The sequence below is a fragment of the Thalassophryne amazonica genome, chromosome 4 (assembly GCF_902500255.1).
Source record: "Thalassophryne amazonica chromosome 4, fThaAma1.1, whole genome shotgun sequence".
Lineage (NCBI taxonomy): Eukaryota > Metazoa > Chordata > Actinopteri > Batrachoidiformes > Batrachoididae > Thalassophryne > Thalassophryne amazonica.
In genome coordinates, this window is record NC_047106.1 from 110,342,419 (window position 1) to 110,357,604 (window position 15,186).

The following is a 15,186-nucleotide window of genomic DNA, read 5'->3' on the forward strand; positions in this document are numbered from 1 at the left end:
TTTTATAAATACATTGTAAATGTAAGAAAAGTGTGACAATTTCACATTAAAAAAGCATTTTTTTGTTGGGATGTGATAAAACTAGATTATCTCTTTAAGGCGGTCTCCTTCACTTTATATATTTTTAATGAGCTTGTAATTAATCAGGTTTTTACAATTGTGTCATTATTGAGGGGTCATTGGCATTTGCCTTTTTTTTTTTTACCTACACAGATATCAAGTGTTTTTTTTTTGTTTGTTTGTTTGGGGGGGTTTTGCATTAGGAATGATTGGACAATTGTAATTTGATTTTCAGTTGACACACTGATGCCACACAATACTTGTATACAGCATTACATAAGGGTGGCACAAGACATAGTATATCAAATCCTATTGCTTTTATAGTATTGTCATACCATATTATCACTTACTGAATGGAAGAAATAATGACTGTTTAGAAAAGACTCATAAATGATTTTTAAAATATAGAAATAGTAAAAAGACCATCAAGAATTACAATTTACACTGGAGAATAATTTATTTCTTTAAACATTCACCGGTTGTGATACAGGCTGTACAACTGTTCTCGTAAAATATGGTGACAAAATTAAGGCCTTGGAAGATACATTAAACATTTGGAACTGATCTCTTCAAGGGATTCATACTATAATTTGAGCATTTGTCTATATGTCTTTTTGCAGAATTCCACCAAACTTTATATGTGGTTGACGATCAACCACAGACTTGCCCTTAAATTGTTTGTTTATACCAAAGGTCAGTCATTGGGATCAAAGATTAGACTTGATGTTTTTCCATCCATCTATCCATCTTCTACAAGCTTGGCATACATATGGAGGTGGGTTCTGGAATTGCCTGGGTGAGTTCACATTAGCCAAAGGTCAATTAACTGGAGTCAAATTCCTTGTATTCTTGTAGATACTTGGCAAATAAAGGCTATTCTGATGCTGATCTGATCCTGTTTAGTACATGTCTGTTTGTTGGCTTGCTCTCCCCAAGGTCTTTCTGCCAATTTAGACCATAACACTGCCCTTAAAGAGTTCATTTTGGCAAATGTTAGGGTCATTCATTTGGGTGAAGGTCAAGGTCATTGGGGTCAAATGTCAGATTGCTGCAGCTGTTGCTGTCTTCATACCCAGGGGTACTATTATCTAGTTTGTTTTAATGCGAGGTAATTGTACCTTATCCGAGAGGTTTCCAATCATATTTTAGGAGAGATCTTCCCTTTTTTATAAACATTGCAAGACGGACTATTTTGGTCCTTGATGGACACAGACACTCAAATGAGTGACCTGCCTGTTTTAGATTATTGAATGAATGCAGTAAAAATGATGAATCATTCTTTAAAATTACAGTCATTCTGTACTGAGAACAAATGTGACAGAGACATTGTTGTGTTCACATAAGTACTTTAATCAGGCACTTTGCTCAACAATTCTCTGCTCAATCATAAATGATATGTGTGGACATTTGGAAGTCATCGCTGTGGCACCAACTGGGACAAATAACACTGTACAGTTTATAACCATACAAACATTAATGGAACTTCATTCTGACACATAGGTAGCATTCATGTATATTTGGCTATGTTTAAAATTAAAACAAAAAATAAAATAACAATAAAAAAAAAACTATGAAATGATAAAATAAAAAATTAAAAAAATGTAAAAATGCTACCAAGCCAGTTTTGGAGATCTATCTATATCATAAATAAAATGCTGTCATAATGTTAGGGCTGCTTAAAATAATAGTATGTGGTTTAAAAATGGAGATTATGCAAACTAAACTGTTTCACAATAACAACCGGTTCCTTGTAAAGGCTTTAAAAAGTGACATTTTCAATATGAATGTGTTTATGGCAGCAGAATCTGTGTAAAAAGCCATAAACCATAAAATATTGTCAGTTCTGGCTAAACATATAAATGGCTTTTCTAGTTTCTCTAGTAACAAGAAAAGATTCTCTTGTGATGTCTGAACATTCACAAAAATATATTTTTCCATTTCTTCCTAATGTCTGAATCATTTAGTATGACTTTTAATGTTTTATGGTACTGTTGTTAGATTCAGTTATAATTCATAAGTAAAGTCTGTTGAGCAACAGTTATTTGGGCAGTAATCACTAAAGTCAAAAGGCTGGCGATGTCTCAAAGTTATACCGTAGCTCCTGAATGAGTTCAAACATCATTGTCCCAATGCACACTGAACACTAGGATAGAACGGTAAGGCTTGTTGTGATAAATTAAAGCCAGGGCACCTGAAAGGAGAATCATTGGGTGTCAAGTTCCATTTTCCTTCACCGAAAATTAAGGGACTAAGACAACTTGTTGGTTTTTCACATTCATGATTACAGTACCTTTTGAAGTGAGATCAAACACGGGACGCATAGGAAATCCAACAATGACTGACTGATGTTGCATTTGTTTGAGCAATGACACGTCTGTCTATAAATATTTACAATCTGTTGCAAAAAGCCCAAATCAAAGCATTAACAATAAGCTTAATTTTGAACCATTAGATTAACAATTACAAGAAAATATCAAAAGCAACTAACAATACAAACTACAAATATACAAATATAGAAATATATTCCAAGGTTATAGCAACCTTTTGACACTGTAATGTCATTCCTTGTCAGAAAACATATGTAAGTATAAAAATATAAACAATGCTTTTGTACAAAATATTGACATCATGTATGAATCCCCAGTTTGGATGTGCAAATTAACACTGATTAACAGGAGAGTAGGGAGAACACAAAAAAAAATTAGTCCATTTTGGCCTGTTAGTCATGTAGTTCATTTGTTTTTTCTTCATTAAGCACAACACCTTCATCTGTTTGGACTATTAAAAAAATATGCACGGAGTGGTTTCAAGTCAGAACAGCTTCAAAGCAAAATGGCAACATCACAAAAGGACAATGAGTCATACAAAAGTCGTATTCCCTGAACTGGTACAAATGTAGGTCTTGTACAGCAAAAACATTGATGAGTGGGTTGATTAGTTCATCTTAGCCAACTTGTGTAAGCAATAACTGACTTCAAGTCAGCCTCAGCGAACAGGTTAAGGTAGCAACAGTAGGGTTGAAACTATGTGGGCAAATACAGGACAAATTGTACACACACACACAAAAGAGAAGGGAATCCAGATGAAGACTGGATACAACATTTGGCTGTGGATGGTTCCAAAACTTTTGACAGCAACTCAGTAATGTTTATTACAGGGATGACTGACTTGTTGCCAAATTGGGCACTGCTGTTTTGGTTTGTTGACCCTGACTTGATACCCACTGAGTCATTTTGTGCTACAGTCTCTGCGGTGCTACAGTAGAAAAAGTATGTGACAAAATGACTCAGTTTCCATTGTTCAAGTTCTTCCACTTCAAAACAGCATCACCAAATCTTTGTTTTCAGCCCCGTGATATTGCTTTTATTTTAAAATGGTGCATGTCCACATTCACTGTTTCAGAACAAAGAATATCAACATGAAGGCTTGTCCCTTTAAGATTCAACCACAGACCTTAAATCCTCAGCTCAACTTCTTCACTGTGTTCCAGATGGTGTTCAGTTGTGCTGATAACAGATGCTGAAGGTCCCTGGGAGACACTGAAAGGTGTGATTGCTGGAGACCTTGCGGCATGCAGCGGTGAGAGGGAAGGGGAGAAACTTGGAGACATGGCAACTGCAGCGATAGATCCTTCCACACTTATGGGAGATTTGCGAAAAGAAGCCAGATGAGGGAACGTCCTCCCAACAGCCTGTTTTGGAGGTACAGTTTTGGCCCCGGGGTGGGCCACGGAGGTTATAAGAGGTGGGGGGTCAATTCTTGACTCTGGTTTTGCTTTGTGATGAAATGACCTGCGAGGATGAGGGGGAGCAGTTTCATCCTTTAAACGTGCGATTTCTGTGAAAACATTAGCTAAGGGTTGGAACTGAGGACACCAGTTCAACAGGTAGTCCCAGTTGTAGCTGCCTCTCAGCTCTTCGTCACTGGCCACAATGGCGGTCAGAGATCCATCCACAGCAGGCTTCCCATCCTCTGGAAAAGTATAGTCTTTAGGATGGGACATACTGAGTCCCCTTCCTACACCCACATACCCACCTCCCTCATCCCTGTAGACCGGCACCTGGCCAGCTAACAAAGAACCATTTATGCTGCTCAGTTTCTTCCCTTTGAACCAGTGACTGGCATCTATTGAAGGCTCACCAGACACGTCTGATAACTGGTCTGCATCTTGCTGGATTCCAGAGTCTGGACCTCGTGCAGAGATGCGCTCCTGTATGGAGGAGGAAATACTGGACACTCGAGGGTATTCATTAATCATTCTGATCTCATCATCTTCTGCTGCCTCTGCTTCTGCTGAACCTCGACCACTGGAATGAGAGGGATCCAGGGAGCCACCACGGATGTACGGACCACCGCTGTTCCCGCTTTGATCGGCTACATATCCAGGAATGGCTTGATGGTAAATCATATCATTTGCTGATATTCTTGTTTCCTCGAGCTTGTGGAGTACTGTGCCTGAGGTGGGTTTTCTACCACATGCTTTTTGCCCTTTCTTCTGTCGCCTTAATTTGACCAGAAATAGTGCCACAGCAATTATGATTAATATAACTATGGTCCCCAAAGATACTGCTATGACACTGATAAGCAGCATGTTCACATTTGAGGTGAGACCAAAAGATGTGTGGGTCACATCAATGACAACTTTGGCCACCGCTTTGCGTGACGTCTGCAAAGGACTGTGGGCAGTAACGTCCAGTGTCATGAGACGCACCTCTCTTTTGGAACGGCTCAAATGTCTACTGTGACTGTCTATCTTCAGGGAAATTGAACCTGTTGATTTATTGACTTCAAAATAAGGTGACTGGTCTTCTAAAGTGTAGAGGACAATACCATCCACACCGCCGTCTTCATCTTTCGCTTGCACTTTGCCAATAATGTCACCTTTCTTTGCTCCGTCAGGCACCTGAAAGGAGAACTCTGAAGACTTGAAAACAGGATCATATTCGTCCTCCCCTGCAACATACACCTGAACTGTGACTGTGGCAGAATAGTTACCAGCATCCATAGCAGCAACTACAAAATGAAAAAAGTTCACCTTTTCAAAGTCAAAAGCAGAGCGAGTCCGTACTTCCCCTGAGGTTTGGTTGATAATGAATGCCTCTTTCCCATCTTTAGGTTTGTCAAACATGTAGTATCTCAGCTGTCCAAAAATGCCTCTGTCATGATCAATTGCATGCAGCATAGTGACTAAAGCATTCTGGGGCTGATTTTCCCTGATACTAGCAGTTACTACCTTAAGGGGGAAGAAGGGTTTATTATCGTTGATGTTATTCACGTCAATACTGACTGGGGCTAAGGCAAAGTTCCCTTTGCCATCAGTAGCTTGGACAACAATCAAATGACGTGCCTGTCCTTCACTGTCCAGAGGTCTCTGCAACCTTAAAGCTCCAGTCCACCGGTCAACCTTGAAAAGCCCAGACTCATCCCCTGAGCTTATGGAGTACTGCACCTCTCCATTAGGAGCAGAATCTGGGTCTGTAGCAGACAGGTGCAAGATCTCTGTCCCTGCTGCCACACTCTCACTGAGTACCATGTTGTACTCTGCTCGGGTGAAAACTGGAGGGTTATCATTGGCATCTATAACACTGATAAGGACCAACACGCTAGAGCTACGTTGAGGGATGCCGCGGTCCGATACCACCACAGTCAAGTTGTAATTTGGTACTGCTTCAAAATCTAGTTCCTCCACCAGGATCAGGCTTCCAATGGTCTGGAAGCCACGCCCCTCGACAAAGTGAATGCTGCTCTCAATCTGGAAGGCATTACCCAAGTTGCCATGAGCAATAACAAAATCAAAACCACAGTTGTTCTGGGACATGTCTCCATCCACAGCTTCTAATGTCAGTACAGTAGATCCAGGGAGACCATCTTCAGACACAGTGGCCCTGTACTCTGATTGGTAGAAGATGGGGGCATTGTCATTGACATCAGACACCTGTACCTGAACAGTTGCAATGGATGAAAGGGATGGAGTGCCCTGGTCCCGAGCTTCAATTACCACCATGATGGTTGGGTTCTCAAAATCAAATTCAGACTTTTGATTGATGAACAGAGTGCCTAAGAGGAAACAAGAGAGGGAGAGCTGTCAAAGTGTTGAACATTTATATTGTGAAAGCCAAATGGCCTCTGTGTGCGTGCGTGTGTATGGCTTTGATCACGCAGAAACTGGGGAGAGCTGGCATTTGCTGTTTGGTATGCTTATGTATTTTGGGTCAAGGATGAAAGGTGCAAAAAACAGGAAGTTGATAGGACTAATATTTTTGGAGAAATGAACAATTTTAGCTAACCAGTAAACAATGGATGCTGTGCTGCAATGCACCATGGGAGTTTAGGGTTTTGGGGTTTTAAATGTTATTATGGTTCATGTTCATTTAACAGTGTTGTTAGTGTTATTGATTTATTGTGTGATTTATTGTGTGTGTGTGTGTGTAGTTCAATTGGTTTAGTCATTTTAGTTAAGTTAATGATGCCATTACCATGAATAAGTTTAGTTTCATGTTGCTAGTACCATGAGTGAAAACTGTACTGCGTTTGATGTCTTCCACTACATCTCTGTTTGTGGGTGTGTTAAATTAAAAGCACCTGCTTGTGGCAGAATGCGGAAAAGACAAAGTGCATGCATGCATGCATGTGTACGTTTGTGACTTTGATCACAGAGAAACTGTGGAGAGCTGACATTTGCCGTTTGGTATACTTATGTATTTTGGGTCAAGGATAAATGCTGCCAAAATGAAACGTTGATAGGACTAATATTTTCAAATATTAGCTAACAACACTGAACAATAAATCGAATCGAATCGAATTCCCATACCGGATCGGTCACGGCCCGGGTTAACAACGTCCGCCACCGGTGCTATTGCCCAACAGGGTGCTGGTGGAAATTGGGTTACTGCTGGGTGAAGAAGACGAAGAAGAGGAGGAAAACGTTGCCACGAACAGCGCGAGAAGAAGAAAACTAGAAGGGTGGAAATGAGAGTGGGGACTTTGAATGTTGGTAGTATGACTGGTAAAGGGAGAGAGCTGGCTGATATGATGGAGAGGAGAAAGGTAGACATATTGTGTGTGCAAGAGACCAAGTGGAAGGGAAGTAAGAGCAGGAGCATCGGCGGTGGGTACAAGTTGTTGTACCATGGTGAGGACAGGAAGAGAAATGGTGTTGGGGTCATTTTAAAGGAAGAGTATGTTAAAAGTGTGTTGGAGGTTAAGCGAGTGTCTGACAGGGTGATGAGTGTGAAGTTGGAAATTGAAGGGGTGATGATGAATATCATCAGTGCATATACCCCACAGGTAGGTTGTGAGATGAAGGAGAAAGAAGATTTCTGGAGTGTGTTAGATGAGGCAGTGGAGAGTGTGCCCAAGCATGAAAGAGTGGCGATAGGAGCAGATTTCAATGAGCATGTTGGTGAAGAGAACAGAGGTGATGAGGAAGTAATGGGTAGATATGGTATCAAGGATAGGAATGGGGAAGGACAGATGGCAGTTGATTTTGCAAAAAGGATGGAAATGGCTGTGGTGAATACCTACTTTAAGAAAAGGGAGGAGCACAAGGTAACAAATAAGAGTGGAGGAAGGTGCACACAGGTGGACTACATTCTTTATAGGAGATGCAAGATAAAAGAAATCACAGACTATAAGGTGGTAGCAGGAGAGAGTGTCACTAGACAGCATAGGATGGTTGTTTGTAGGATGACTTTACAGGTAAAGAAGAAGAAGAGAGTGAGAGCTCAACAAAGGATCAGATGGTGGAAGCTGAAGGAGGAAGACTGTTGTGTGAAATTTAGCGAGCAGGTGAGAGAAGCACTAGTTGGAGGGGAAGCAGTTTTGGACAACTGGAAAAGTACTGCAGATGTGGTGAGGGAGACAGCTAGGGCAGTACTGGGTATGACATCTGGACAGTGGAAGGAAGACAAGGAGACTTGGTGGTGGAATGAAGAGGTCCAGGAAAGCATAAGGAGAAAGAGGTTGGCGAAAAAGTTTTGGGATAGTCGGAGAGATGAAGAAAGTAGACAGGAGTACAAGGAGATGCGGCGTAAGGCGAGAAGAGAAGTGGCAAAAGCAAAGGAAAAGGCATATTGCAAGCTGTACAAGAAGCTGAATAGTAAGGAAGGAGAAAAGGACTTGTACCGATTGGCCAGACAAAGGGACAGAGCTAGAAAGGATGTGCAGCAGGTTAGGGTGGTAAAAGATGCACATGGTAATGTGCTGACAAGTGAGGAGTTTGTGCTGAGAAGGTGGAGGGAATATTTTGAAGAGTTGATGAATAAAGAAAATGAGTGAGAGAAAAGGCTGGATGATGTGGTGAGAGTAAATCAGGAAGTAAAAGAGATTAGCAAGGAAGAAGTGAGGGCTGCTATGAAGAGGATGAAGAGTGGAAAGGCAGTTGGTCCAGATGACATTCCAGTGGAGGCATGGAAATGTCTAGGAGAGATGGCAGTAGAGTTTCTAACCAGGTTGTTTAATAAAATCTTGGAAAGTGAGAGGATGCCTGAGGAGTGGAGACGAAGTGTGCTGGTTCCTATTTTCAAGAACAAGGGTGATGTGCAGAGCTGCAGTAACTACAGAGGCATAAAGCTGATCAGCCACAGCATGAAGTTATGTAGTAGAAGCTAGGTTTAGAAAACAGGTGAAGATCTGTGAGCAGCAATATGGTTTCATGCCGAGAAAGAGCACTACAGATGCAATGTTTGCTCTGAGAATACTGTTGGAAAAGTACACAGAAGGACAGAAAGAGTTACATTGTGTGTTTGTGGACTTAGAAAAAGCTTATGATAGGGTGCCAAGAGAAGAGTTGTGGCATTGTATGAGGAAGTCTGGAGTGGCAGAGAAGTATGTTAGGGTAGTGCAGGACATGTACAAGAATAGTGTGACAGCGGTGAGATGTGCAGTCGGAATGACAGACTCATTCAAGGTGGAGGTGGGATTACACCAAGGATCAGCTCTGAGTCCTTTCTTGTTTGCCGTGGTGGACAGGTTGACAGATGAGATCAGACAGGAGTCCCCATGGACTATGATGTTTGCAGATGACATTGTGATCTGTAGTGAGAGTAGAGAGCAAGTTGAGTCTAGTCTGGAGAAGTGGAGATATGCTTTGGAGAGAAGGGGAATGAAAGTCAGTAGAAGCAAGACTGAGTACATGTGTGTAAATGAGAGGGAGCCCAGTGGAATAGTGCAGTTACAAGGAGTAGAAGTGGTGAAAGTAGATGAGTTTAAATATTTGGGGTCAACTGTTCAAAGTAATGGAGAGTGTGGTAGAGAGGTGAAGAAGAGAGTGCAGGCAGGGTGGAGTGGGTGGAGAAAGGTGGCAGGAGTGATTTGTGACCGAAGAATATCAGCAAGAGTGAAGGGGAAAGTTTACAAAACAGTAGTGAGACCAGCTATGTTGTATGGTTTAGAGACAGTGGCACTAACAAAAAGACAGAAGGCAGAGCTGGAGGTGGCAGAGCTGAAGATGTTGAGATTCTCTTTGGGAGTGACAAGAATGGACAAGATTAGGAATGAACATATCAGAGGGACAGCTCAGGTGGGACGGTTTGGAGACAAAGTCAGAGAGGCGAGATTGAGATGGTTTGGACATGTGCAGAGGAGGGACCCAGGGTATATAGGGAGAAGGATGCTGAGGATGGAGCCACCAGGCAGGAGGAGAAGAGGGAGACCAAAGAGGAGGTTCATGGATGTGCTGAGAGAGGACATGCAGGTGGTTGGTGTGACAGAGGAAGATACAGAGGACAGGGTGAGATGGAAACGATTGATCTGCTGTGGCGACCCCTAACGGGAACAGCCGAAAGACAAAGAAGAACACTGAACAATAAATGTTGCTAACTACATTCTGGTTTCACACGACATTCCAGCAGGGGCGGGAAGTCATCTTTATATTAAAAGCATAAGTGCATGCGTGAGTGATTTTATTTAGTAAGTTCAATGTAAGTACATCATATAATTATAAATATGTTAAAAATACATGGATGGTACAAGAAAGTGAAAACACTTATTTCCATTGTTGTTCATTTCACAATCAAATGACAACATAGAAGTAAAAATAAAATAAAATGAATAATAATAATAATAATAATAATAATAATGTGTATGTGATAACAAGAGCCTAAACAATTTATAAATACATTAAGACATTAAATTAACATTAAAAAATTACCAAATTAACAGGAAATAAAAGGGCTGAGTTCCTTTACTAAAAAGTGTTGAGGTCTAATGTTCTAAAAACATTCTGGACTCACAAGCCATTCTAACTCATAATACAAGCTTTGCTTAATTTATTACCACCCTTAAAAAATGTCAGCTACCTATTTTATAAACACAACCAAATCTAGAGCCCATGGATCCCCACACGCGCGTATTCATTAAAATAGCAACTTCAAAAGATTTTCTTTCTTCTGTCCAGAGTTATAAATTGTTCATTATACAGTGCAGTCTGCTATGAGCACAATCATTAAATTGCAATTACTTGAAGAAATGAGCCTGACACATTCTGATGGAGGAAACATTACTTGAACAAAAAAGATCTCTTTTCAGAAAGAGCTGGAATAGGTAAAGGGGGGGAAAACCAGTTTTCAAAACTTGATTATTTTTAGATGGTATCTCAAGTAAAACATCTGAGGCAAATAATGTGAAAGCTTGCTGTCAGTGATTTGAATGAACAAAGAATTTTACAATGCCTGTTGCAAATAAGTAGAAACTCTAATCGTCCAAGAGCCTTCAGGATATATATATATATATATATATATATATATATATATATATATATATATATATAGTGCTGGAGCAAGACAACTGGACTCTGACCACAAAAGATATTTGGGATACATGTTCAGCTCATAACCCTCTTGCATGAGTTCACAGGGTACTGACCTTAACCTACTTTTGCTGGAAATCAGTGTACCAAATACCTGTCTCTCTGCCATATCAATTTGGCAGGAGCAACTGGTGCTTCAAGACAGATCTCTTGTGCAGTCCGGCTTAGGTAAGCATTGGCTCCAAAACAAACAATCAGGAATAAAAAGTTACACATGGTAATCTTACCATTGTTTGGGTCAATGTAGAAGATGCCCCGACTTGATGACATCACTCGGTATGTAATCTTCCCATTCTCACCAGAGTCACGATCTGTAGCAGTTACTGTGATGACAGCACTGCCTGCTGGAAGGTGTTCTGACATGGCAACCTATAAAAAAACAAACAAACAAACAATAAACAATTCTTAAAGGATAAGTTCCCTTTTAACAATCTATTCAAGTTAAATATTTGTTAACGATCAAGTGTCTGGTCGTGGTGGACATGGAGCATGTTAAGTAGGCCCTATATGAATTTAATGAATATGAATTTTGATATATGTTTTTCAAAAAGTGAGTAAATTAATGTCTTCATAATTACATCATACAATTTTAAGCTTCAGAGGAACATTGCTTTCAAACTCTACTGGATTACAGTGCACCCAGAAAGTATTCACAACGCTTCACTTTTTCCACATTTTGTTATTATTATTATTTCAAAATGGATGAAATTCATTTTTAACTCAATATTCTACACATAATTTCCATAATGACAATGTGATTTTTATTTTTTTAGATTTTTGCTGCAACATTTCTGCTGTTTGAAGGTCCCAATGAGCACAGTGGCCTCCATCATATGTAAATCGAAGAAGTTCGGATCCACCAGGATTTCTAGAGCTGTCCGCCCATCTAAACTGAGTAATCGGAGAGAAGGACCTTAGGTGAGCAAGAACCCAATGGTCAATCTATCAGAGCTCCAGTGTTCCTCTGTGGAGAAAGAACCTTCCAGAAGGACAACCACCTCTGCAGCAATCTACCAATCAGGCCCGTATGGTAGAGTGGTCAGAGGGAAGCCACTCCTTAGTGAAAGGCACATGGCAGCCTGCCTGGAGTTTGACAAAAGGCACCTGAAGGACTCTGAGGCCATGAGAAACAAAATTCTCTGGGCTGATGATACGAAGATTGAACTCTTTCACATGAACGCCAGATGTCATGTTTGCAGGAAATAGGCACCATCCCTACAGTGAAGCATGGTGGTGGCAGCATCATGCTGTGGAGATGTTATTCAGCGGCAGGGACTGGGAGACTAGTCAGGATTGAGGGAGAGATGAATGCAGCAATGTACGGAGACATCCTGGATGAAAACCTGCTCCAGAGCGCTCATGACCTCAGACTGGGGCGACGATTCATCTTTCAACAAGACAATGACCCTAAACACACAGCCAAGATATCAAAGGAGTGGCTCTGTGAATTTCCTTGAGTGGCCCAGCCAGAGCCCAGACCTGAATCCGATTGAATAACTCTGGAGAGATCTGAAAATGGCTGTGCACTGTCGCTCCCCATCCAACCTGATGGAGCTTCAGAGGTGCTGCAAAGAGGAAATGGGCAAAACTGTCCAAAGATAGGTACACCAAGCTTGTGACATCATATTCAAGAAGACATGAGGCCAAATGTGCATCAACAAAGTATTAATCAAAGGGTGTCAATACTTATGTACATGTGATTTCTTAGTTTTTTTTTATTATGTATGCCAAGGACATAATAAAATCATCACCTTCATTTATTTGTCTGTCTGCCTGCTTGTTAGCAAGATTTTCACCACATATTAGATAGATATTAGGCCAAGGAAGACTCCATTAAATTTTGGAGGTGATGGGTGAGACTCCACCTTCCCTCCCTTCACACTATATGCATAATGTATCAGTGGTTAATTGACAAAAGTTCAATTACCTCTCCTTGAGGATGTCAGACCTGAATTGTTTTTCCTCCATGTACATCTTCACATCGTGTGCTACTACTGTGTGATGTTTTGTTAAATTCTACCAACCACTTTAGGAGGACCTGCGCTTACAAAGTCAGTATCATATGATGTACTATTTAAACACAAAATTCTAATCATTTCCCCTCAAAGATAAGATAAGATAAGACTTTATTGATCTCACAGTGGAGAAATTCAAATGTTACATCAGCTCTTAAAAAACACACAGGATGGGTGCGAGTAGAGGAAAATGTGCATCAAACAGCGTATGCAAGGATAAGCAATAATAATACTTGTAACAATACAATAAAATAAGAAAATGAGGTAGAAATATGGAATGATGGAAATTATTGGAAATCCAACATGGAAGTGCATGCAGATTTGAGACAAGTTTTACACCAGATGCCCTGCTTGACACAACTCCACATTAGATGGCGAATGGGTACAGGTGATCTTGAAACGGGAACCTTCTGGTTTCAGAGCAAGTGCACTAACCGCTTAGCCCCCATGCTCCCTGAAAAAGGTGATTTCAATATACCACCCTCACTTTTCTTTGTGGGATGGGGTATAAAAATTGCATATTAAAAATCAATCAATCAATATTTATTTATGCAATCCTTTACAACAGCCAGAGGGTGTCCAACCCACTTTCCAGTAAAATTAAGGACTAAGAATTTACAAAAATAAAAGTAAATATACAACAGAATTAAAGAGGCACATAAAAACAAAATATGTCACAGCACCACTAGAAATTAAAACCCAGTTTAAATTAATAAGTCTTGAACTTTGAATTAAAAGTGCTAGGTCAAAAATAGTGCGTAAATCAGGAGGTAACTTGTCCCATAGTCTGAAGCCAGCTTTCACAGCATGCGGTGCAAACCTACAAGACTTAGCAACAGCTTTTCCCCACAGGCCATCAGATTGCTTAACTCACTCATCACTCATTGTCAACCTCTGATCTGAGACTGGGTCGAAGGGGCAACAGCTCCAGCAGGGGACCCCAAACTTCCCTTTCCCGGGCCACATTGACCACCTCTGTCTAGGGTATCCCAAAGTGCTCCCAGGCCACTATGGAGCTCTAATCTCTCCATCTAGTGGGTCTTCCCTGGGGTCATCTCCCAGCTGGATGTGCCTGGAACCCCTCTCTAGGGAGGCATCCAGGAGGCATCCTTACCAGATGCCTGAACCACCACAGATGGCTCCTTTCAATGCAAAGGAGCAGCGGCTCCTCATGGATGACCGAGCTTCTCACTTTATCTCTAAGGGAGACACCAGCCACCCTCCTGCAAAAACCCATTTCGGCTGCTTACATCCGTGATTTCGGTCATGACCCAACCCTCATGACCATAGGTGAGCGTAGAAATGAAGACTGACCAATAGATCAACAGCTTTGCCTTTTGGCTCAGCTTCCTTTTCGTCAGAACAGTACGGTAGAGTGAATGCAACACCGTCCCTGCTGCACCGATTCTTCGGCCAATCTCCTGCCCCACTGTCCCCTCACTCGTGAACAAGACCCCAACGTACTGGAATGCCTTCACTTGCGGCAAGACCTCATTCCCTGCGCATAGTAGGTAATCCATCGGTTTCCTGCTGAGAACCATGACCTCAGATTTAGAGGTGCTGAAACTCATCCCAGCTACTTCACACTCGACTGTTAACTGATCCAGTGAGTGTTAGAGGTCACAGGTTAATGATGCCAACAGGACTTCATCTGCAAAAAGCAGCAATGAGACCCTGAGCCCACCAAACTGAAGACCCTCCACCCCTGACTATGCCTCGATATCCTGTCCATGAATATCACAAACAAGATTGGTGACAAGGCGCATACCTGGCAGAGGCCAACCCCCACCAGAAACAAGTCTGACTTACTGCTGAGGACCCAAACATAGCTCTCACTTTGTGAGTAGGGACTCCCGCAGCACCTCCCACAGTATCTCACGTGCTACCCGATGATATGCCTTATCCAACACCACAAAACACACATGCAGACTGGATTGGCATAGTCGCAGGCCCCCTCCAATATCTTTATGAGAGTGAAGAGCTGGTCAGTTGTTCCACGACCAGGACAGAATCCGCATTGTTCCTCTTCAATCAAAGGTTCGTAGTATATGCCCGCTGTCTGGCTGTTTATGTTGCATTTATTTGCTTATTTTGCTGATGTCTGTGTACACTGCTATGTTTGTTATATGTTGTGTGTTAAATTAATACTTGTACATTGGAGTTTGAGGAAATGCAATTTCTGTTTTCTATGTAATTACTGTTACATGGTTTGACTGACAATAACGTTCACTTTGATTTTGACTGTAAGTGCGGAGAGTTAACATTTCAACCAAGTAAGATAATGCAATGGCTTTAAAAACAAAC

General features: G+C 41.3%; 1 protein-coding gene across 1 annotated transcript in view; it reads right to left on the reverse strand.

Moving 5' to 3' along the window:
• Positions 1–1,389: 1,389 nt before the first annotated feature.
• LOC117508620 (protocadherin-16-like) overlaps positions 1,390–15,186 on the reverse strand; it is a 354,090-nt gene continuing 340,293 nt past the window's right edge. Inside the window, 2 exon segments of the mRNA XM_034168420.1 lie at positions 1,390–6,117; positions 11,095–11,236. Coding sequence (XP_034024311.1) covers positions 3,515–6,117; positions 11,095–11,236 — 2,745 coding nt within the window. The 3' untranslated portion in view covers positions 1,390–3,514.